General features: G+C 38.6%; 1 protein-coding gene across 1 annotated transcript; it reads left to right on the top strand.

The window, feature by feature from the left end:
* The first annotated feature begins 9,446 nt into the window (after positions 1–9,446).
* Positions 9,447–11,583, top strand: DUSP23 (dual specificity phosphatase 23). The gene is made up of 2 exons (XM_051993694.1): positions 9,447–9,887; positions 11,131–11,583. Exons 1-2 carry the CDS (start codon positions 9,621–9,623, stop codon positions 11,314–11,316), a joined length of 453 nt encoding a protein of 150 aa, XP_051849654.1. The 5' UTR covers positions 9,447–9,620; the 3' UTR covers positions 11,317–11,583.
* The last annotated feature ends 10,674 nt before the right edge of the window (positions 11,584–22,257 follow it).

Raw genomic sequence — 22,257 nt, 5'->3', positions numbered from 1 at the left:
TTTAAGTGAGGGAAGGCTAGGCAAGGTCATCTGCCTCACTTTCCCTCCAGAGTCATCTGGGTCTAGTGACCTAATATGGATCAAGAGGATTGGAAATGGTCCTGGACCTGCCCAAGATCATGCAGCTAGTATCAGAAACTGGCTTTGAACTCAAGTCTATAAATCAATCAATAAACATTTATTAAGAACCAACTATGTGCTAGGCAGTCTGCTAAGGTTGTTCTTTTTATAAAAGAAGCAAAAAACAATTTCTGCCCATAAGGAACTCACAGTTTAATGGGGAAAACAATAAGCAAACAAATATGCACAAAAAGGTATATACAGGATAAATAGGAAATAATTAAAGAAAGTAGGCACTAGAATTAAGAGGGTTGAGAAAGGTTTTCTCAGCTAAAAATCTGGGACTAGAAGGAAGCCAGGAAAATCAAAAGAAAAAGATGAGGAAGGAGATGATTCTAGGCATGAGGGATAGATAGGGAGAAATGCTTGTGGAATAGCAATGAGACTTGTGTTGCTAGATCGAAGAATAAATGGCAGAAAATAAGGTATAAAAATGCTGAAATGAGAGAAAGAGGCTACATTGCAAAAAGCTTTGAACACCAAAGAGAAAATTTTGTATTTGATCTTGGAGGTGCTAGGGAATCATTGAAGTTTAAGTCTTCCTGATCCCAGTACCTTTCCACTGCATTCTATCTACTGCACTACCTAGTTGCCTTAGAAAAGAAAACTGTTTCTGCTTTAAAATCAATATCTGTAATGTATATTGATGTGAAATTTTCACATAAAATGCCACCAAAAATCTATAACAACATATTAGAAGGATTATCTGTTATAATTAGGTTGGATTTTTTCAAGGATGTGTCACTATTATGCTGAAAATATCAGCATAATAGACAATAGGGATAACAACTAGATTTGTTGTTTTATTTGTATAGGAAATTCTAATTCCAAAGTGAATTGTAATTCCTGTTACAAGTATAATTTGGTATTGTCTATACTAGTGGTATCAAGCTCAACTAGAAATTTGACTTATTCAGTCATATATAAGTGAAGAGTGGAAGCTATATATTAATTTAAGATAATATTTGTAGAGTATTTTGAAAATCTAAAAATGTATATGAAAATGGGGTTTATAATTTAGCAATTGTCTTCCAAGGTTGTTGTGAGAATCAAATGAGATATTTGTAGAGTGTTTTGAAAATCTGAAGATGTTATAAATATTAGAGCTATACTAAATGCGAATTTGTTGAAAAAACTATGAATGTTGAGCGTGGAACAGAGAAGATTCTGTAGGGACAAAATAATTGTCTTCAACTATCTGAAAAGCTGTCATGTAAACTAAGAAATAGATTTGTTCTATTTGGTCCCTGAGGACAGAATTCAAAATAATGGTATAGCTTCTTGGAGCCATAAATAAGAGTTGGGTAAAGAAGGGGTACCAAAGATGAGCAGTGCTGAAAAGAACTCAACAAGCCCTCACATCAGAGGTGCTAGTCATGCCTAAACACCCCATACTATCCATCTACTATTGAGAGATAATGGACCCAAAGTACAGACTAAGATATGAATTTTTTAACACATGGCCTTAATAGGAATTTGTTTTGCTTGAGTATGAATATTCAAAGAGCTTTGTTTTTCTTTTCTTTTTCTTAAGATGGGGGAGGTGGAAGAAGCTAGGGAAACAGTAGCAAAAAGAACAAAAAGAGAGATCATTAAGGCATCTTTATAGCACTGATGAGAACAGAAAGTATCACAGACAAGTTTTAAATATTAAATGTAGAATTTTATATTTAGAAAAAACCTATTGGTACACCAGAGATCTACAGTTTCATTTACAATATTCTCTTATACAATGCATATAGAAATACTTATTTTATTTGGTCTTTAGTAAGCCCAGAATATTGAATAAAGAGATTATCATTGACATGTAACTTTTGGCCCAAAATTCTACATTCATATGAACTTTAGTCTATTTCTTGATGGACTTTTTCCAATTAATACCCTCTTGTTAGTATTCCTATTTGGAATTTCCTTCCATATCTTCTCTTTGAACCTAAAGGCCAGCCTGAGGTTGAAACTTCACCACGCAGAAAAAGGTCTCTAAGAAAGTAGAGATGTCTCAGTAAGTTCCATTTTCCCAAGTGATCTGTACTATAGCTCCATACTTATAGTTTCACACTCAAGTTGTAGCCATCCCTAAGTGGGGAAAGAGCCAGGACCCAGAAAATCATGACATCTCAAAGTTGGGGTTTTTGACACTACCATACTTAAACAAAAATTCCTTCTACAACGTATATGACAAGTTGGTCATCCAGACTTTGCTTGAATAAGTCCAGAGAGATAGAATTTGATATCGCCCAGAACTGTTCAATTCAATTTTGGAAAGCTCTAAGTGCTAGATTTTTTTCTTCACATTACCCCTAAACTTCTCTCTTTGGAAGTCCACCTCTATCCCTTGTTTGTTTAAAAATTCTTCCCCTAGCATTTCCTTCAATTGACTCTAGATGTTTTTTAAGAAGATCTTGGTTTTTTGGGTTTTATTGTTCAATTAAAAGGCGACCCAGAAGAAAGAAAATAAATGCCTGTTAGTGAAAAAATTAATAAAATTAAATTTAAAAACAAATTCTTTCTCTAGCTATAGTTATAAAAGTATTTCCCTTTCAACTTACTCTAAGTTTTTATAATTTAACTTTTAATGTTTAGGTCAAGTATTCATTTGGAACTTATGGCATATAGTATAAGACTATGGTGTCAAACAAATTAAAACAATTTCTGCAGGCCACATATTGACGTAGAAAAGTAAAAATTAAAGATAGGTAAATAGCATAGTAAATAGAACACTAGTCCTACAGGCCAGAGGGCCTGAGTTCAAAGCTGACCTCAGGTACTTAGTAGTGGTATTAGCCCAGGCAAGATATTTAATCTTTCTTGTCTAAAAAGAAAGAAAGAAAGAAAGAAAGAAAGAAAGAAAGAAAGAAAGAAAGAAAGAAAGAAAGAAAGAAAGAAAGAAAGAAAGAAAGAAAGAAAGAAAGAAAATCACAAATTAATATTGTCTATGTGGTACTGTATTTTATTTATGTTGTTAAATATTTCCTAACTACATTTTCATCTTGTTTGGACTAAATTTAGTAGTTTTGTAGTTCCTGAATTTGATACTGCTGACTTAAGACACTGGCCTACTATGCCCATCCTAACATAGTTTAAGGTCACATTAACTTTCTTGGCTTCCATAACAGATCAACACTGTTGACTCATTGAGCTTGCAGTATACTCCCCAGATCTTTGTTGTCTAGCTTCATACTTGAGAAGCCAATTTATAAGACTTACATTTTTTTTCCAGTAAAATTTCTCTGATTAGATTTAGGTCCAAAAAATTAAATGGTTTTGTTAGTGTTGTAGAGCTAGTAATGGGGGCAGGACCAGAAATAAAACCCAGGTGTCCTGAACCCTGCCTCAGTGCTCTTTTCATTAGAATCACACTGTCTCTACAATAATGCAACTACAAAATATCTTTTTTTAGTTACACAAATGAAAGGTCTTTGTCTAGATCTTTTTCCCCTGACTATTTAAATTGCTTTAAATATTTATTATCTTCTATCTGGCCCCTACCATTGGGGGCTGATCACAAATATCACAGTCACTGAGTCAACACATAAAAAGAAAAAAACAGAAGGAAAATCATATGAACCTATATAGTTACCATAATAAGGTAGGCATGTCTACTGAGCTATGGGAATAAGCAGGTAACAGCTGGGAGATTCTAAGTGATAAGGAAAATGTCTGAGTGAAAGTACAAAATAAAGTCTCAAACTGAAAATTTAACAATTGACTCTCTCCAAGCAGTAAAGGCCAGCTCTAACACACCACTTAGCTGCATCCTTGACTGTACTTTGTTTGCTCTATTCTATTCTCTTTTCTTTTTTTGCAGACCAATTCCTATTACATTAATTTACCATTTCTCTCCTGGTCACCCAACAACCTGAAGTAAATAGAATTGGGGAAATATTAACCCAAATCAGACAGTTTGACTGTGAATGAGTCACTCTGTCTACTCACTCTATCCTTCCACACCTATATGTATGTTCATGTGCCCCACTTCACCTCCATTCCTATAACACAAGGGATTGATTTTTCAACTTTTTGAGAATTTATATTGTTTTACTCACTTATTCATGCATTCATGACTTCATTCAAAAAAAAAGAAATTTATTAATACATACTAGTTATAAGGCACTAGGTTAGACTCTAGAAGAGTAAGAACTAAATAAGATAACCTTGTCATTTTAGTTTGATTTCTTTACAAAAACATTCATGCACATACACTCATATAATCCACATAAATTCATATAATCTCTCTCCTTTCTCCTACTCCACCCAAAAATAGTTTTATAGTTTTTATTTACTTTTGAAATTAAAGTGATTTAGAATTAATCCTGTTTTGAAGAATTTCACAGTACCTCATTAGATAACGTAAAACACCCTAGGGCGCCATGAGAATTTCCACTCTAAAGCCCAGGGAGGAAAATGAATCATTAATTACTGAGAAATATAAAACATAGCAGAGAGCCAAAGAAAACACATGAAATCTCCATACTAAAAGCTACAAGAAACATAGAGAATAGTTTATTGCAGCCCCAGACCCCTCCTTTTCCCTTTCCCAATGGGGCTCCCTTTCCATACTTCTGCTCTCTATCCTCTGCCTCTGCTCCAATATTGTTGCTCGAAACCCAAGAGAAAAGATGGTCATTTTCATATGAACTTCCCCCAAGCAGCCATCATAATAATATGAATAGAACAGCTGTACTATTCCTAGCAATGTCCTGGGAGACATATGACACATACTTGCCTTTGCTTCAGAAATCTGCAGTCTTGAAAAGGAGACAAAACTTACAGAATATGTTAATCAACGAGCTGGTCTTGTTCAGTCATTTTTTTTTCAGTCATGTCTGACTCTTTGCAAACCCATTTGGGGTTTTCTCAGCAAAGGTACTGGAACAGTTTGCATTTTCCACTTCATTTTACAGATAAGGAAACTGAGGCAAATAGAGTAAAGTGACTTGCCCAGTCACCCCAGCAAGTTAGTGAATGAAGCCAGATTTGAACTCACAAAGAATAGCCTTACTACAGTTCTAGCACTCTCTCCACTGCAACATCTAGCTGCTCTAGGTATTAAACAATCACAGAATGCAAACCAGTGAGCCAATGTGGTATAAGAGTAAGAGCATTAACCCTAGATTCAGAGGTTTAAATTCTAACTTTGCTACTTATTCCCTCTATAGTAAACCATGGGCAAGTCACTTATGGTCTCAGGATCTCATTTTTCTCTTTTCTAAAGTGAAGGGTTTATTTAGATTAGGTGATTTCTCTCAGATGAGAGCTTATAAAGTCCCTTCCAGTTATAAATCCATTATCCCTGTCAAGAAATTGCCTAGCCTCTACTTAGAGCCCATCAATGGAAAGAGTTCAAAGAGCTCACTACAAAGGAGCATATCCAGTAATTTAGGGCTAAATGTTGGTTGTAAGCACCATAAATGATCAAGAATTCACGCTGGATTAATCAGAAGAGGCTACTTAAGGGTGGTATGTCTTGAACAGGATGGGTAGAATTCAAATAGGAAGAGAGAAAAAATAAAGACTTTAGAGCAGAAGAAATTAGGGTATTCCAAAGACTCCTTCTTCTGCAGCAGTAACAATAGTGAGCCAAGAAGAATCCTAAAATGTTATAGCTAAAGGAACAGTCATATTACCCTAAAAGGTCTGCCATCTTTGGAATGGTAACAGGTTGGAACTTAAGGACTTGGTCAGAAATAGTCAATTCTCCCTTAAGCTTCAGTTTCAATTATAAAATGAAAACACTGAATTACATGATCTCTAATATCCCTTCCATTTCTCAAAACAAAAGCAGCAACAAGTTAAACTATGAATAGAGTGAAGTGAACATGCAAATTACAGTATTTAATATTGGGTAATCCTTCTGACCTGTGTGCAAAATTGATAACTCTATTTGGTGTTATGAGGTTCTGAAGTAGCCTTGGACTTTCCCCAGATTTCAAAACTTGACTCTAGGCTAGAAATTCAGGTGTATTTCTAATGCACTAATGCACTGCTGGTAGAAATGTGAATTGATCTATCCATTCTGGAAAACAATTTGGACTACACTAGAAAAGTCAATTAACAGTGTATACCCACTGGCCCAGTGATACCACTATTGGATGTATGCCTCAAGAAGATCAAAGAAAGAAGAAATAAACCCTGCATAAATATGCATAGCAGCACTTTTGCAGCAGGCCCTACAAAACAAAACAAAATAAAACTAGGAACAAAGTGAGTGCCTATTGTTTGAGGAATAATTAAACAAATTATGGTATGTGAGTGTTAGAATAGTATTGTATTGTAAGATGCAACAAATGGGAAGAATTATAAGAAATATAGGAAGATCTACAGCAACAGATAACAAAATAAGCAAAACTAAGAGAACAATTTGTATGATGATAATAAGATAAATTCAATGTTCCATTGAAATAAAGCATAATATTTCAATCTATACAATGTATACATTTGATAAATGTAATGATCAGTATTAACCTTCGGAGATTGATGATAAAGTATATTCCAGCAGATAGCTGTGGACTATAAGAGCAGAACGAGGAATGTTTTTAGGCATGGCCAAATTTTAGTTTATTTTAAATGATTCTTTATTATAAAGGATTTATAGTTGCTTAGGAACTGAAAAGGTAAAGATGAAGAGTCATTGGGAAACATGTCAAGTCAACAAGCATTTATTAAATACTATCTTCCAGAAAAACAGCTAGGTGTGTCAATGGATAGAGCCTAGAGTCAGGAAGACCAGAGTTCAAATCCAGCCTCAAATAATAATTTTGTGACTCTGGATAAGGCACTTAACTTCTCTTTGCCTTAATCCACTGAAGAAGGAAATGGCAAACCACTTCAGTATCTCTGGCAAGAACACTTCATAGACAGAATGGTCTATGAGGTCATAAAGCATCAGGCACAATTGAACAAGAACACATGCCAGATACTGTGTTAAGCTCTGGAAATGAAAAAAATGTGGGAGATGGGAAGAGGGATAAAAATAATTTCTGATTTTCAAAAAATTCATAATCTTTTATAGAAGACAACACACAAACTACTACATGGTTATGATATAGACAGGGTGAACTGGAGATAAATCTCAGAGGGAAAGTATTTAGCATTAGGAAAGATTGGGAAAGGCTTCTTGCAAACACAAAGATTTCAATTAAGAATTTAAAAAAAAAAAAAAAACAGGAAAACTAGGAAGCAGAGATAAGGAGGGAAAGGATTCCAAAGATAAGGAGTAATTGGTGAAAATAGATAGAGATTTGGGAGATGGAATATCAGATCATTAAAAATCAGGTTGCAGAGTATATGAAGAGGAATACAGAGTAGTTATTCATCCTGTTTTCTTGGAGGACCAATAACACCATAGGATGGTATTTTGATTTGATCATATGTTGGATTTAAGGGAAGAGAATTTAGTAAAGTCATCAGCCTCACTCTTCCTGAGTTATTGAACTTCAATGACAAAAGTCAGGATGACTGGCAATGGATGACCAGAGATAAGGCAGATAGCCGTGGCATTTTCTACATCTGATCAAGTTCCAAAAATAATCAGGGGTCCTCACACTTTTTAAATTGGGGGCCAGTTCACTGTCCCTCAGACTGTTGGAGGGCCGGACTGTACTAAAAACAAAATCTTTGTTTTGTGTGCCTTTAAATAAATAAACTTCATAGCCTGGGTGAGGGGGATAATCATCCTCAGCTGCATCTGGCCCGCGGGCCGTAGTTTGAGGACCCCTGTAAAATGCTCCACAGTGCCTCCTTCAGGCACTTCATGACCATTGCCAAACTATCCTCATCTGCCCATTTCCCTGGAAAAGTTTTCACAAATCTGGAGCAGACATCTCCTAACTCACTAAAGATTACGAGACCTCTCGGTTACTCTCAACCTGGTTGCTCAAGATGGTTTTAACAGGGCGCTACTATACATGTTATGGCTTCTTGTAGCTACAGATGAGAAGTGGGTTAACACCAAAGGTAGATGAACAGCCCTGAAAAGGGTTTAGTGAACCCTTACACCAAAGGCGTTAGTCCCTGCACTTTCCAAGGAATAAGGTGTAAGGAGACTGGAAAGGTAGAAAGGAGCCAGGTTATAAAGGACTTTTAAAGTCTATCATCATTGATCCTGAGGATGATGGAGAGAAGGGGGAGGACGTGCACTTTAGGAAGATCGATTTGACAGTTAAGTAGAGGATGGAGGACTTTTGGCAAGCAGAGCACAGTAATCCCAGGGTAATGTCATGAGGATCAACACCAGGGTGGAGGCAAGTGTCAGAAGAAAGAAGATGCTGAGAAAGTAAAATGGACAGATTTTAGCAACAGATTGAAAATGGAGGTGAGAGTGAGAGTGAGGAGGGTGCTTAGATTGTAAGCGCGGGTGACCAAGGATGGCGGTACAGCAGTAAGTAGTAAAGAAGTTTGGAAGGAGGGAGAAGGCTTGATATATATTTCTTGTGCGTTTGTTACCCTTAATATTCCACTGGAGTTACTTATGTATGAGTTATATTCCCCTGCTAACTCCAAGTGGGCAGGATCTGAGTCACACAATCAAAGAATCTGAGGTAGAAGGAACCTCGCGGAGGGAGGGAGGGAGGGGGGAAGGAGAGGAGATATTGAGCCCAAAATGAACTAGAATCTTCTTCACATCATACCGCACGAGTGATTATTCTGCCTTTGCTAGAAGTCCTCAGGCTGGGACAACCCCATATCCTGTAATCAGTTTACCCCTTAAATCAAATCTAAATCTGTTTCGTGTTAGCTCCTATCTTTGTCCTCCCAGGGGTCAAGTATAATTTAAATAATTTCAGTCTCGATCCCGACATGACGTCACTACCAAGAAAGGGGCCGATAAAATATGGTGCCCAGGAGGCACTATTGTAGATGGGCTCTGACCACGACTCTACATACTGGAGGCTTGTCTTTGTACTGCGTTGTCGAATCGCCCCCAGTGCCCAGCTCGAGGTTCGACAGTCAGCAGGACTTTAAGAAAAATCCAGTGAAAAAAACGAATTGAATAAGACAGGAAAGACCTAAAAAGTAAATTAAGTGGGATGGACCGCAAGTGGTGACTTATCGCACCGCAGCGGCCAGGAGGCGGTAGAGCCCGGAATCCTGGAGCGTTTTCCCCAGTTAAATCCCTTGACTAGGGCTATCGCCCTCCTCAGCTGATGGAGCGGCTTCACCAATGACCAAGTGAGACGTTCTAATCATTCCCGCCCATTCTTGACGAATCAGCCAATAGCCTTGCGTTTGCCTTGGAGCTCGGAATGTCCGATTCCTTGTTACAAGGAATTCCAGCATTTGGCTCCGCCCCATCGCCTATAATTAACCAATCCCGGCGTAAGGGCGGGATCAGTACTACCTCGGAAGTTGTAGGAGACACCTCCTCTCTTCCCCCCCCTCTAGGAACCCTGGTACCAACGAAGCGGGTGAAGTGCCTGTGGCGGGGCGGGGCCTGGGGGACGGGGTTACGGCGCTGTACCCCGTCCCCAAAAGACCCCCGCTTCCGTTACTTTATAGCCATGGGCTCCCAACCCCCCAACTTCTCATGGGTGCTCCCGGGCCGCCTAGCGGGGCTGGCTCTGCCCCGGATCCCCGCCCACTATCAGTTCTTGTGGAGTCAGGGAGTGCGGCACCTGGTGTCCTTGACCGAGCGCGGGCCTCCCTACAGTGACACCTGCCCGGGACTCAGGGTGCACCGGATCCGCGTCCCCGACTTCTGCCCGCCGACACCCGAGCAGATCGACCGCTTCGTGCGCATTGTGGACGAGGCTAACGCGCGGGGAGAGGTCAGCCTACCGGGCTGGGGCGGACCGGTCCGGGCCTGGAGAGGAGGGGAGGAGAGGCGGGGGTCCCAGAAAACTGGAGGGAGGCGGGGAGAAATGTGGAAAAGGGAACCGTGTGACCCCGAAGAACCCAGCCATCCGGGGAAGGATCAGAAAGGGCTGTCAATGTTAGCACTGGGCTGAAGTGTGGGAATTCAAAGAATGGCCGAAACGGCCCTTGCCCCGAAGGAGCCCATATTCTGGTGGGGAGTTAGAGACCATACATCTATGTGTAAAATATATACTTATATATGGATAGATAGGGCATATACTTACCGCCATAGGGGGTGTCAGGAATCCGCTGAGAGAAGTTTAGGTGTTATGTAAATGTAGCCACGCACAGAGTAAATAGAAAAAGGGAACCTCCTGCTGAAGGTAAGGGCTTGGAGAATCCGGCAGAATTAAAGGGAAGGGAGCTTGATGAAGATTTAAAATGAAATTAAATTTGGAATTTAGGGACCAAAGGAAAGTCAGTGATTGGAAAGGATAACATTCACAGTTTGAGATGTGAATGCTGATAGGAAAACTAGTTATGGGCGGTAGAAGGCAATGTGACCGGGAAAATGGTCAGTGATTCCTGAGGGCAGACAAGGGGACAGGAGTATAGTAAAGGAAGCATCAGAAGGAAAAGAAAATGAGATAATGAAAATTCTAAACAAAGGGGGAGAACTTTGTGCCTCAAATGAATACTTTCTGACAAAGACCCTAAAGCTAGAGTCTTTTGTAGTCATGTTCCATATTCATTCCTCCTAAAACTAGGGAGCGCTTGGGTATATATGTACACTGGCTTCCTGCCCTGTGTCTCGGCCCATAGGCGCAGCCTCCTATCGCAAGTACCATTCCTTGGGCTGAGCTGGAACATCCACTCTAGTCAACAAGGGAAGTTGGGCTTAGGGCCTGCTGCTCTCCAAAGATTATCTGCCCAATTCTTAGGTGTATTTAGAGAATAGGGGGAAGGGGTGCATGCTCCAGGTTTCTGTGAGGTTAGGGAGGTAGGATCAGGATTCAAATACTATTTACATATCAGATAGGACTACTTTCTATGTCAGCAAGTCCCTTAATTTCTCTGGGCAGTCAGTTCCTGAGGTTCTTTCCAATTATAAATCTATGATCCAATGGTCTTCTAATGACTAGAACCTAAAAACCCTGGGACTGAGAGGGCACAGGATCTGTGAGAACCTGTTCCCACTGAACCCCATCCCTGCAGGCTGTGGGGGTCCATTGCGCCCTGGGCTATGGGAGGACAGGCACCATGCTGGCCTGCTACCTGGTAAAGAAGAGAGGCCTGTCAGGGAGACAAGCTGTGGCCGAGATCCGGCGGCTTCGACCAGGTTCCATCGAGACCCGGGAGCAAGAGAAAGCAGTTTACCAGTTCTACCAACGAACCAAATAAGGAAGATGTGGTACCTTTCTTTCCTCCCAATCCATATGATGCATGGGTTTGAGAAGCTAAAGCCAGGTCTTCCTGTGGGAGAATGGAATGAGGATCACAACAGCAACCATAATGTATGTGTACCAGAAGAAATAACACCTCTGTTCCTACTGGGTAGTGAAAAAACCTGAAGATGAGGATGGCCAACATCCGTGGGTAGTACCATTATAGACTTGTGTACATGGGCAAACATTATGTTTCCCTCAATAAAATGATCAATGAAATGTCTTCTCTTGCCTTTAAGAATTATTGGAGTTTTCACAGAGTTGGTTGACTATGCAGATGCAGCACATCAGTCCATTCTTCAGTATCCTTATTTCTGAGTCTCTAATAGACCATTTCCCACTAGTAGATCACATGAACCCAGACCTATCTTCAGAGTGTGTCATTTCTTTGAGGAAATCAGGCTTGGTTGTATGTGTGCCTTAGATAATTTATGTTTTCCAACCACTAGGTACTACCGAATTCCCTAAGGGCAACTCCATGGACTCAACTGGCATTTCCACTTTACCCATTTACCCATAACATCCGCAGACCACAGACTGCTGGATCCCAGTTCATACTCAAATCAGGGGAAAAGTCCTATTGTGATTGTCAGAGGTAGTACTTAAAGGGTATAGAACCAGACTTCTCTCCTTTAGCAGATGAACATCAAAGGTTTCCAGTATTCTGCTCCAGAGTTGAATAAGGTTCCAGTTCCCATCTCTGAACAGAGCTTGAATTTTCCATGTTATGGAGATTAGAGGTTGGGATCCTCAGATTAAAACTGTGTATCTTAAACCTGAGCTTTTCAAGGAGAGACCAGACTGTGGAGTTCTGAATAGTTCAGTGATGAAACAGGGACTTCTGAGTGTGATCTCTGAGACCACTCCTAGAAAGGGAGTCCATTTTTTGGAACAATGAGATCTATGATTCTCTGAAACAGGGACTTAGATGATTATTGATGTTATACTAAGTAGATAGGAGAGAAAGGCCTCTTGCATAAAATGGAATTTGGAGCCAGTGAAACTGAGTTGTGAGGGCATAGAGTATCCATGGTTAGGGGCACAGGTAAAATAAAGACAAATACAGGATATCCAAACCTTTTTTGCCCCCTTTCCATACCATGTATATATTAACTTTGGTATTAGATGGGAAATTAGCCTTCCCCCTTTCCCTCTGTCACCTCTTTTCTCCTATCTAACATTAGTATTGAGAAACTGGCCATGTCTTTGAGGAAGGCTAACACTAGACATTTTGGAACATCTGTTCCCTATACAAGCTGAGAGAGAGAGAAATATTTATATTTTGCTGTGGATACATGCATTTTAATTTCAAACAAAGAAGCCAAAAATTTCCTTCATCCTTTTCTTAACCCTTTTCATGTCAGGGACTCCTGTGGCAATCCAATGAAAATTACAGATTACTCAGAATATAATAACTAGTATTTGTATAGCACTTTACAAGTATTTTATCCTCACCCCAACCCTGAGAGGTAGATGCCATTATTATCAGCACTTTACAGATAGGAAACTAAGGCAGTTAGACCTTTGATGTCTAGGCCTGGGTCACACAGTAAGTGTCTGAGGATTTATTTGACCTCAGATTTTCCTGACTCCAGATATATAATACTCCATCCATCACTCCCTTAAGCTTCCCCATATATGTATGTGTGTATAATTATATGTATAATGTTTTTAATAAAATATATGGGGTTACAAAGGAAACAAATCAAATGGAAATATAATCAATTTTTTTTAATTCATGGACCCCAGGTTAAGAACTGTTTCAGCCCAGTTTCTTCATTTTAAAAATAAAATGAGACTTAAATCTTTTGACCCTTTCTAGTATAGGGACTGACATCTCTCATACTTAAAGGAGTTGATGTTTTGTTTTTGTTTTCAAATTTTCTAGATGAATTTACCAGTAACCACAACCTGAATAACATCTCCTCTTTGTGCTTACCAATTTTATTTTTCTCTAGCTCATTCCTTGGTACGTGAGCAGAATTGCCAGTGAGATGAAGCTTTTTTCCCTCACACAACACTTCTCAGGTTTCTCTCTACTGTGTGGATTCTCTGGTGCTCGTTATAATTTGAGCTCTGACAGATACATTGCCTTGCACTCATCACATATACTGGCTTTGTCTCCTGGGTGGGATATTCAGATGGGCAAAAAGCTTGGAGTTATCCTAGTCACATCAACCATACTCATTACCTTGGGAAAGTGTCTCTCGGGTGGGCTTCTCTGGTGAGCCATAAGACACAGCTTCACATTCCTTAACACTGACAGGGTTCCCTTTGCATTATGCTTTTCTCTTTTCTTACAGTATTTAGCCACCTGTGGCCTCGATCTTCGGGAAATGTCAGGAAGCTTAGTTGCAAGCCATCATTTCCAACCTAGATTTACTATTCAGACCATATGTCCTAGATGCTAAAGTGAGTGGAATGGGAAAAACAGCCCTGACAGGTCCCTGTCCCTTTATAACTCTATTGTTATCACAATCTGTTACTGTAGACTTTTAAAATTAGAACCATTTGATGCAGCGATTTAAATGAGGGCTATTTGTGTGTGGTTTAAGAGTTTTAAAAAGAAAAGGAGATTTGATCAATTTTTCCTTCTTGCTTCAATCAATTCTTACCATTATGGTGGCAAAACCTCTCCAAATTAATACTTAATAGAGTAAATTAGCATATACACTTGCTGGGAAGAATGGTCAAAAAAAGTGGATGTCCAATTGAGTTCTAGCAAAGGCCATTCTTCACAACCATCTGGAGACAAGGAGGCAACAGTTCTCCAAGTCTAGGGCCAGATAGAGGTGGTTAAGTAGTAGTTTTCCCTTTTGGGACAGTAATATCCTGTGTCTCCCAGAATTCCCCACCCACCTAGAACCTACTGGGGAAGTAAGATGTCCTGTGTTCTCCATCCCCAGATCAGGATTTTGGAACATTGTAATTGATTTGATGGAGTGAAAGAGTAAGAAAGGAAAGGGAAGAGTGACATTGGCTCATTTCATCACTAATTTTGGGCCTATACTCACAGAAATAGCTTTGTATAGTGAATAGAAAGCTGGTCTTTCAGTCAGGAAGATTACTATGTAAGCCCTGCCCCTGACATGCACCAGTTGTGTGTCCCTGTGTTGAGGTCTAGCTTTGGGGTACCTAAATGAAATTAGGGTTAAGGTCTAGTGGCAGGTTTGGGGTACAGATTCGGCGCAAGGGGGTCTAGTAGCGGCGCGAGTTCCCAATAAAAGCATTTATTGGCCCGGAGAGCTAGATTGATAAAAGAGGTTTATTATTGGGTAAGCAAAGTTAAAGTATAGGGGAAGATAGAGATAAAGAGGGCACTGGACAGAGGGTCCAGTGGACAGAGGGTCCTCACATGGTAGCCATGTTTGGAATCTCTGCAAAGAGGGGTTCCCAGCGTGGCCTTTTTATAATAGGAGACTTAGCTCGAGGGGCTTTCGGGTGTAGCCCCAAAGTTGGCTCATATCCGGGTGGGGCTGGGAACAGGTCAGATCTTCTATTGGAATTCAAAGGGACCAGGATTTGTGAGTTAAAGGGCAATTTACATTATTAACTAGGAGAGGGTGGGAATCTAGAAAGGAAGCTTTCCCGCATCACCTGGGCAATATTCTAAGGCTATGGTGAAAGAGAAGGTTCAGCAACAAAAAAGTTTTCATATTTTAGAGTTATCAGGGACCAGTGAAATCACAGAACTGTTCACTATCCCTCACAGAAATAGAATGACCTTGGCCACTTTCTGAGAAATGCTTCTCTTATGAGATGATACAGAAAACAAAAACAGCCAAGGTTTGTCCATTGTTTGAATTCCTGATTTAAATTTTAACTCTCTGAACCAATCTCTAAAGTCTAGGATCTAAAGCATAGTATAGACTCAGTGAACAGATTAATATTCACTTAGGGATCTTTTGTGCAAGTACTTCAGATATAGGATATCTTGCATCTATAAATGGGCCAGCAGGCAATTGCCCAAAGCAAAAATAGGTCCTAGTGCTCCTCCCAACAGAGTTACTTCCTGTAATACCAGCTTATCCTCAAACTCAACCTGGTTTCTTTTGTGTCCAGTTAAAACATCTTGGTTTCAGTTCAATTCAACAAACATTTAAGTATGTAAAGCACTGTGTTAGACAATAGCAATTAGCGAAGATAACAATAAAATAGCTCCTGACTTCAGAGTTTACAATCTCCAGGTTAGGATATGAGACACAAAATTACTGAATCAGATTTTCAGCTACAAGAGATCTTAGAAGCCATCAAATCTGACCACCCCATTTTTCCAATGAGGAGACTTATCTTTGTGCATAAGTCCTTTGTGCATAAGACTTAATCCAGAGTCTCTCAGCTACTATGTCTGAAGCAAAATTTGAACCCAGATCTTCCTGATATCAAACAGTATTCTATCCACTTTGTATAAATTCATATTTATACATAAATGCTAAGTAATTTTTAAGAAGGAGACGACCTTAACAATTCAGGAAAAATAATGTGTGTAGGAGTTGGGACCTAAACTATCCTTTGAAAGACACTAAGGATATTAAAGTAGAAGTGGGAAAAAATTGCATTTTAGACATGAGAGATTGCCTTGCAAAGATACAAGATGGAGTTTCACAAAAAAAGGAAACAGATAGCAAGCCAATTTGGAATGTAGAGAATATGAAGGTGGGTGACATGGACAAAGGCTGGATAGGTAAGTTGGGATCCTGATTGTAGACAGTTTTAAGTATTAGGCTTAGGATTTTGTATTTATCCTAGAAGCAATAGGTGTCATCAAAGAGTTTGTGTTTGAGGAATATCAATTTCACAACAGGTATATCAATAGATATCCATGTGAGAAGTAATGAAGGATTGAACCAGGAGAGAGGATATGGTACTGGAGACAAGGAGAAAGATCAGAGAGATATTATGAAAGTCATATCAACAAGACTTGACAATTGATGTAGAAGAAAAGGGAAAAATCATGAATAAATACAAAATTATGAACCTGGGTGACTGACACACTGGTGGTTCCTTTAAATAGGGAAGTATGACAAAAAAAACCGTTTTGGATGGAAATTTAGCTTCCATTTAAAACATATTAAATTTGAGGTTCCTATAGGATATGCAAGTGAAATTGTCTATAGTTGGTAAAGCTAAACTATAATACTGGAGAGATGAGGGCTGGATACATGCATTTGGAAATCATCTGCATAAAGATAATTAAGCCATGTGACCTGATCACCAAGAAGAAAGGAGAAAGTAAGAAGAGATGATGACCAATGATGGAATGTTGAGGCAACCCATCTATTAATTGTGGGTGATGATCCAGCAAAGAAAACTAAAGAGTAAGATGTGAGGAGAAGCAAGTGAGAGTAGTGTTACCCCCCCAAGAAGTTACCACATTCTACAAACCCTAATATCACAAGTAAGTCAATACTGCAGGAAGCTTAAAGAATAAAGTTTATATATACAAAAATAGCCATAGCAATTCTATTTATAGTAGCAAAGAGCTAGAAATAAGAGTGTCTTTTAATTGGGGAATGGTTGAACAAATTGTAATATACAGATGTAATAAAATACTGCTCTGCTATAAAAATGATGAAAGAGATAATTTCAGAGAAATGTAGGAAGACCTGTATGAACTGATGCAAAGTTAAGAGAGCAAAATCAGGAACACAATTTATACTGTAACAACAACATTGTTAAAAAAAAAAAAAAACATACACACATGCAATTTTGAAAGACTTTAAAACTCTGATCATTGTAGTAATCAACTATGTTACATATTTCCAGACATAATAAGGTGATAGATTAATATACAGAATAAGAACCATTTTTTATGTGACCAACATGGGAATTTGTTTTGCTTGATTATGTATATATGTTACAAGGGGTTTGTTTTACTTTTTAGGGGAGGAATAGGAGAGAATTTTTTAAAAAATTAAAAGAGAGAGAAGTCAAGAGAGAAGAGAATATGCAGGAGAGGTAGTCAATAATGTCAAATGTTAAAGAGAGGTAGGTAAGAGGGCTGAGAAAATTTTATAAGGATTTTTGAATTAGGAGACTATAAGTAATTTAGTAGAAAGTTTCTGTTAAGTAGTATGATTGGCAGCTGGAGTTCAAAGGACTGAGTTTACATGCACAATAGATATATTGCGTGCTTTTTCAGTGAATGGGAGAGGGACTTGAGGGAGGGATAGAGTTTGGGACTCATAAATTTTAAATGAATGTTAAATTTTAAAGAATAAAAATTAACTTTTTTTAAAAAATCAAAGTATTCAAAGAGAGTGAGAAATGGGGAAATGAAGATCATAAATATAAATGGCATTTTCTAGAAGTTGACTGTGAAATGAAGAAGCAACATGAGATGATAGTTGAAGGATCAGGTAAAGGTGATAGACTGGGATGGATCTGACATGCTAGTCAGTAATATTCTTCCCTTTCCCAAGCTTTCCTACAGGTACATTATCATGATGTATAGGACCTAGACCAGAATGCTGAACATAATATGTAGTAGCCTGATAGAGTACTGGACTTAGTGTTAAGAGACCTGGGTTCAAATAATGGTTCCAGCAATTCCATCAGAACTGGCCATATTATCCTGAGCAAGTTATTTAATCTTCCTCTGCCACAGTTTCCTCATCTGTTAAAAAAAAAAAAAGTAAAGATTATAATATCTGTACTACCTCCCTCACCAAGTTGTAAAGATCCTGGTGAAGTAGAAAGTAGATCCTGGGTGGATGTGAATATTGATAGCAGGTGCTTTAATAAATATATGCTGAGTTGACATGACCACAGCTGTACTGATTCCAAACCACTTCTCCACTCTCCCTTCAATGATTACCCTATCATTTCTTCAGAGTGGGACATTGTGCAACTGTCAATATGGTAATTCACACCAGCTTTATGAGTCTTAAAAGTGCAACCTAATAAATTTTAAAACCCAAATAATAATCCCTTATATTTTTGGTGTTCCTAGTATCCCTGTTTTAAGGACAAAATCAAAATTCAAAGATGAAGTGATTTGCTCAAGTTGACACAGCCAGTATTGCATCTGCTCTTTGAAATTCAGTTCCTAGATAATTGGAGTTGGGAAGAGGAGTTGTAACTAAAATAAAGTGAAAAGACCTTTCATGACAAATACAAAATTAACCTCACTATAGTTTTTTAGAAGTATGATTTTGTCTTAGAACTGCATCATATTTTCCTTAGACCAGGCTTCCTGTCACTATCAGATTGCGTGACTTGGTTTTTCTGATGACCCAGCAGTCATGCCTTGGTTTAGATGGCTTAAACTGAATTGAAAGGGCACCTGTTTGGACAACATTATTAATAGGTTCTTGTCTCAAACTTCCAATACAGTCAATAATAGATTTAGCTATTGATTCTGAAATGAGTTATATAAGCATTTCTCCTACCTATTAAATATATTCTGCTTCTTACATATTCAAAACATTTTCTAGGCATAATTTACCAAAGCAAGTAAGCTTTCAGGAAATGCTGCCCAGTGTACTTCCATGTTTGAATTTGCTGATTTGTTTGCAAAGCCAGATGATTTGAGTCTTCTTGTGCCAGGAACATGAATTATAATCAGCCATTCATTCCAACACCTCTTTTCCTTACTGTGCTCTGACTCCACGCTTGTTAGTGCCACCTCTAAGTTTTCATTATATGGCTCATGAAATCATAGATAAAGAGATGGGGACTTTAGAGGTTATCTGGTTCAAATCTTCACCCAGCCCACCCACAGATGAAAACCTTCAGACACTGAGTGGTTCCATGACTTGGATAATACCACAAAGTAAGGTGAAAAGCCACAATTGGAACCTAGGTCATCTGGCTCAAATCTAGCATTCTTTCCAACATTGCCTCTAAGTGATCTCTTGTAGTGAATAGAAAAATAAAATCTCAGAGTTGGAAGAAACCTTTGAGGTCACCTAGTCTGACCTGTACTTGAGAAATTAGTTTCTTGTACAACCTTCTAGACAGATACACATCCAGATTTGATTTAAAAGTTCCCAGTGGCAGAAGAAATTTCTACTTTCTGAGATAGTTCACTCTACCTTTGGATAGCTTTCTTTGCTAAGATATTCTTTCTTATTTTGAAGTGAAATCTGCCTCCCTATAACTTCTACTCACTGGGGCTAGTTCCACACTTTGGGCCAAGCAAAATAAATCTAATTTGTCTTCTACATGGCAAGCCTTCAAATATATAAAAGTAATAAGCATATTCTCCCAGGTTTTCCCTCCTCCAGGCAAAACATCTTTAGTTCTGTTTGCCCTACTTTATTATCAGTCTTTTATAAATAAAAATCCTGCCCATCTCCTTAGTCAGTATTTATTGAGCATCTCCTATGGACAAAACCTCATGCTGGGCAGGGGGCCTTTCACATGCAAATTAAACTACTGCCTGTCATCAGTAGAGCATGTCCTTTGAACTGGTTTTGTTTTTGTTTTTGTTTTCAAAAAAAATGATGGATCTGATTTCTCTTCCACAGATAAATCTTTGTGAGTCAGGTGGTACAGGCTGTGGTCATGGAGTGAAGTGAAGCTAAACAGTCCACAAAAGAATTAAGCCTACCACCTCTGCCTCTTTAGGCCCATACTTAGCCTATTGAGCATCTGGTCATGGATGATCAACTTTATTATGTTCCTGCCTCTGAAGACTTAGTGAAGCTAATGGACAACAGGAGACAAACACAGGAATGAGCTAATACAGCTATAAAGAATTATGTACAGAAGAGTTGTATGCACAGAACAAGTATTTAATAGCTGTATACATGTGCCAAATACTGTGCTGCCTCAAGAAGCTTACATTCTAATAAAGACAACACATAAGCTGAAAAACATACCATCCCAACTCCTACCATTTCAGGACCTGGTTATCTAGAATAGCAGAGGTTCAAGACTATATAGATCTCCCCTAATTTTGAAAAGTAATGCTTCTCTTCTAAAATAGACATCTTGGTTCATCAGAATCTATCCACTCAGTGGTTTTCCTTCCTTTCTGCTGGATTTTTATGCTCCAGGGAGATTATTCTTGATATGTTTTTCTTGTTCCATTTGACTTCCGAAAGGCCTACCCTTCTCCAGAACCCTCTTTCCAAGGTACATTCAGTAAAGTGGTTTCCCTACATAGCAAGCAACCCTCTTCACTCTCCATATAGCTTCACTCCTCTCTTTTTTTAATTAGGTTAATAAATTTGTTCCCTGAAGTTTAGCCATATTTAGGTTCAATATGAGGAGACAACTTCCTTAAAAATAAAGCTATACTAAAGTGCCTGATAGGTAGTGGATTCCCCTTCTTACAGGCCTTCAAGTGAAGACTGGATGATCGCTTTTTAGCAATTCTTGCTCAGGCATAGTCTCTCCTCTGAAGTACCTTCAGAACCTAAGATTCTATGTGATTCTTTGCAGGAAAAGATGAAATAAAATTAAAAGGAGTTTTACCTGGATGGATCAGAGATTTCATACCAGAATTTAGCCAGAAATCAGTGAAGGAAAACAGGAGTTTTTAGTTGGAGGAGTAGGAGTCATGCAAAAGGATTAGAGTTTTATGTGATGGACAGCCTAGAGTCACCACAGGGAAAAACTTAGAGCCCTGCTTCACCAAGTCCAGGTTCTTCTGGCTCTATTTTGACAAGATGTCTTAGCATCAGCCTTTTCCTTTTATAATTTAACACTGCAAGAGAGAGACAAGAGCTTTAAGTAAAGCAAGGGTTCTCCCTCTGGATTTGCCACCAGTGGTTTTGAGTGCTTCTCAAATGAAAGCTGAAGGCCAAGGGCATGCCTGCTATCCCCTAGTGCAGGAAGTTAATGGTTTCTTTAATGCTCTGCAAAAGAAAGAGCAGGGGTTGTTAAGTCAAAGTGTTCGCCCTCTGGGCTTACAAGTTATGATTTTTTAATGCTTTTCAAAAGGGAGAGAATCTTAAGTGAGCACTATCCCTGCTCAATGGAAAGGTGTGCTTTTTAAAAGGTGATTAGTCCAGGTTCTTGCACATTAACTGCTCTGACTTACACAGTGACTTCACATTTTAAAATCCTGGGCTAGAATGTTTCTTTAATCTGGCAAACCAAGTATAAACATCCATCTCAAAGGAAAGCTGACTCTTGGGTGCAGAGCTCATTCAAGGTTTCTATCCTATACCTTAAACCTCAGGACTCCCGAGGGCAAGCCAAGATCTAGATCCTGGGAAAGAATTCAGCCCCACCTTCAGTAAAAAGTGGAACATGCCCATTCCTACCATCGTTTGGCTAGGAAGACAACCGACTAATGGTGCAGATTTAGCCAACAGATTAACAAAGGGACCTCCTAACCACCATGATTTAGAGTTTAGTGAATACTTTAAAAACATCTATAGTGTCAGCAGCATGAAAGCTCCTACCACTGCAGGGGGAAGGAGAAAGGAGAGAATTTGGAATTTTAAAAAATGAATATTAACTATTTTTACATATATTTGGAAAAAAATAAAATATAAAATGTATTTTTAAAAACCACCACATTATAGATTACCCTTACATCTCGATGGATGGTTTTTGTGACTTATTCCAACAAAAAATATTAATTTCAATGTGGTCAGTTTTCTGGTAATGAGCTTTACAAAATGGCTTCTTGTAAAATCCTCATTCTATCTGATCATCTGCAGCTTTTGCCTATCTATTGCTGCTCTAACATTCTCTTCTCTCTTTTCCTCATATCTCTATGACTTTTTTTCTCAAATTCCTTTATTCGATCTTTGTCCTAGCCTGGACCTGACTCAGACCAGTCCTCCAGTAGTTGAGATTCAATATTGGAATAAAATGAAATGCTCATAAATCATTTAATGATTAACAAAAGGAGACTTACTTAGCTATAGGAGGAAGACATTCAGAAAGCATTGAGAACACTTTGAATTAATTTATCTGAGAAAAGTTTCTTTGCCTA

Source organism: Antechinus flavipes, chromosome 4 (assembly GCF_016432865.1).
Source record: "Antechinus flavipes isolate AdamAnt ecotype Samford, QLD, Australia chromosome 4, AdamAnt_v2, whole genome shotgun sequence".
In the NCBI taxonomy this organism is placed as follows: Eukaryota; Metazoa; Chordata; class Mammalia; order Dasyuromorphia; family Dasyuridae; genus Antechinus; species Antechinus flavipes.
This window is presented reverse-complemented; position numbering and strand designations above follow the sequence as displayed.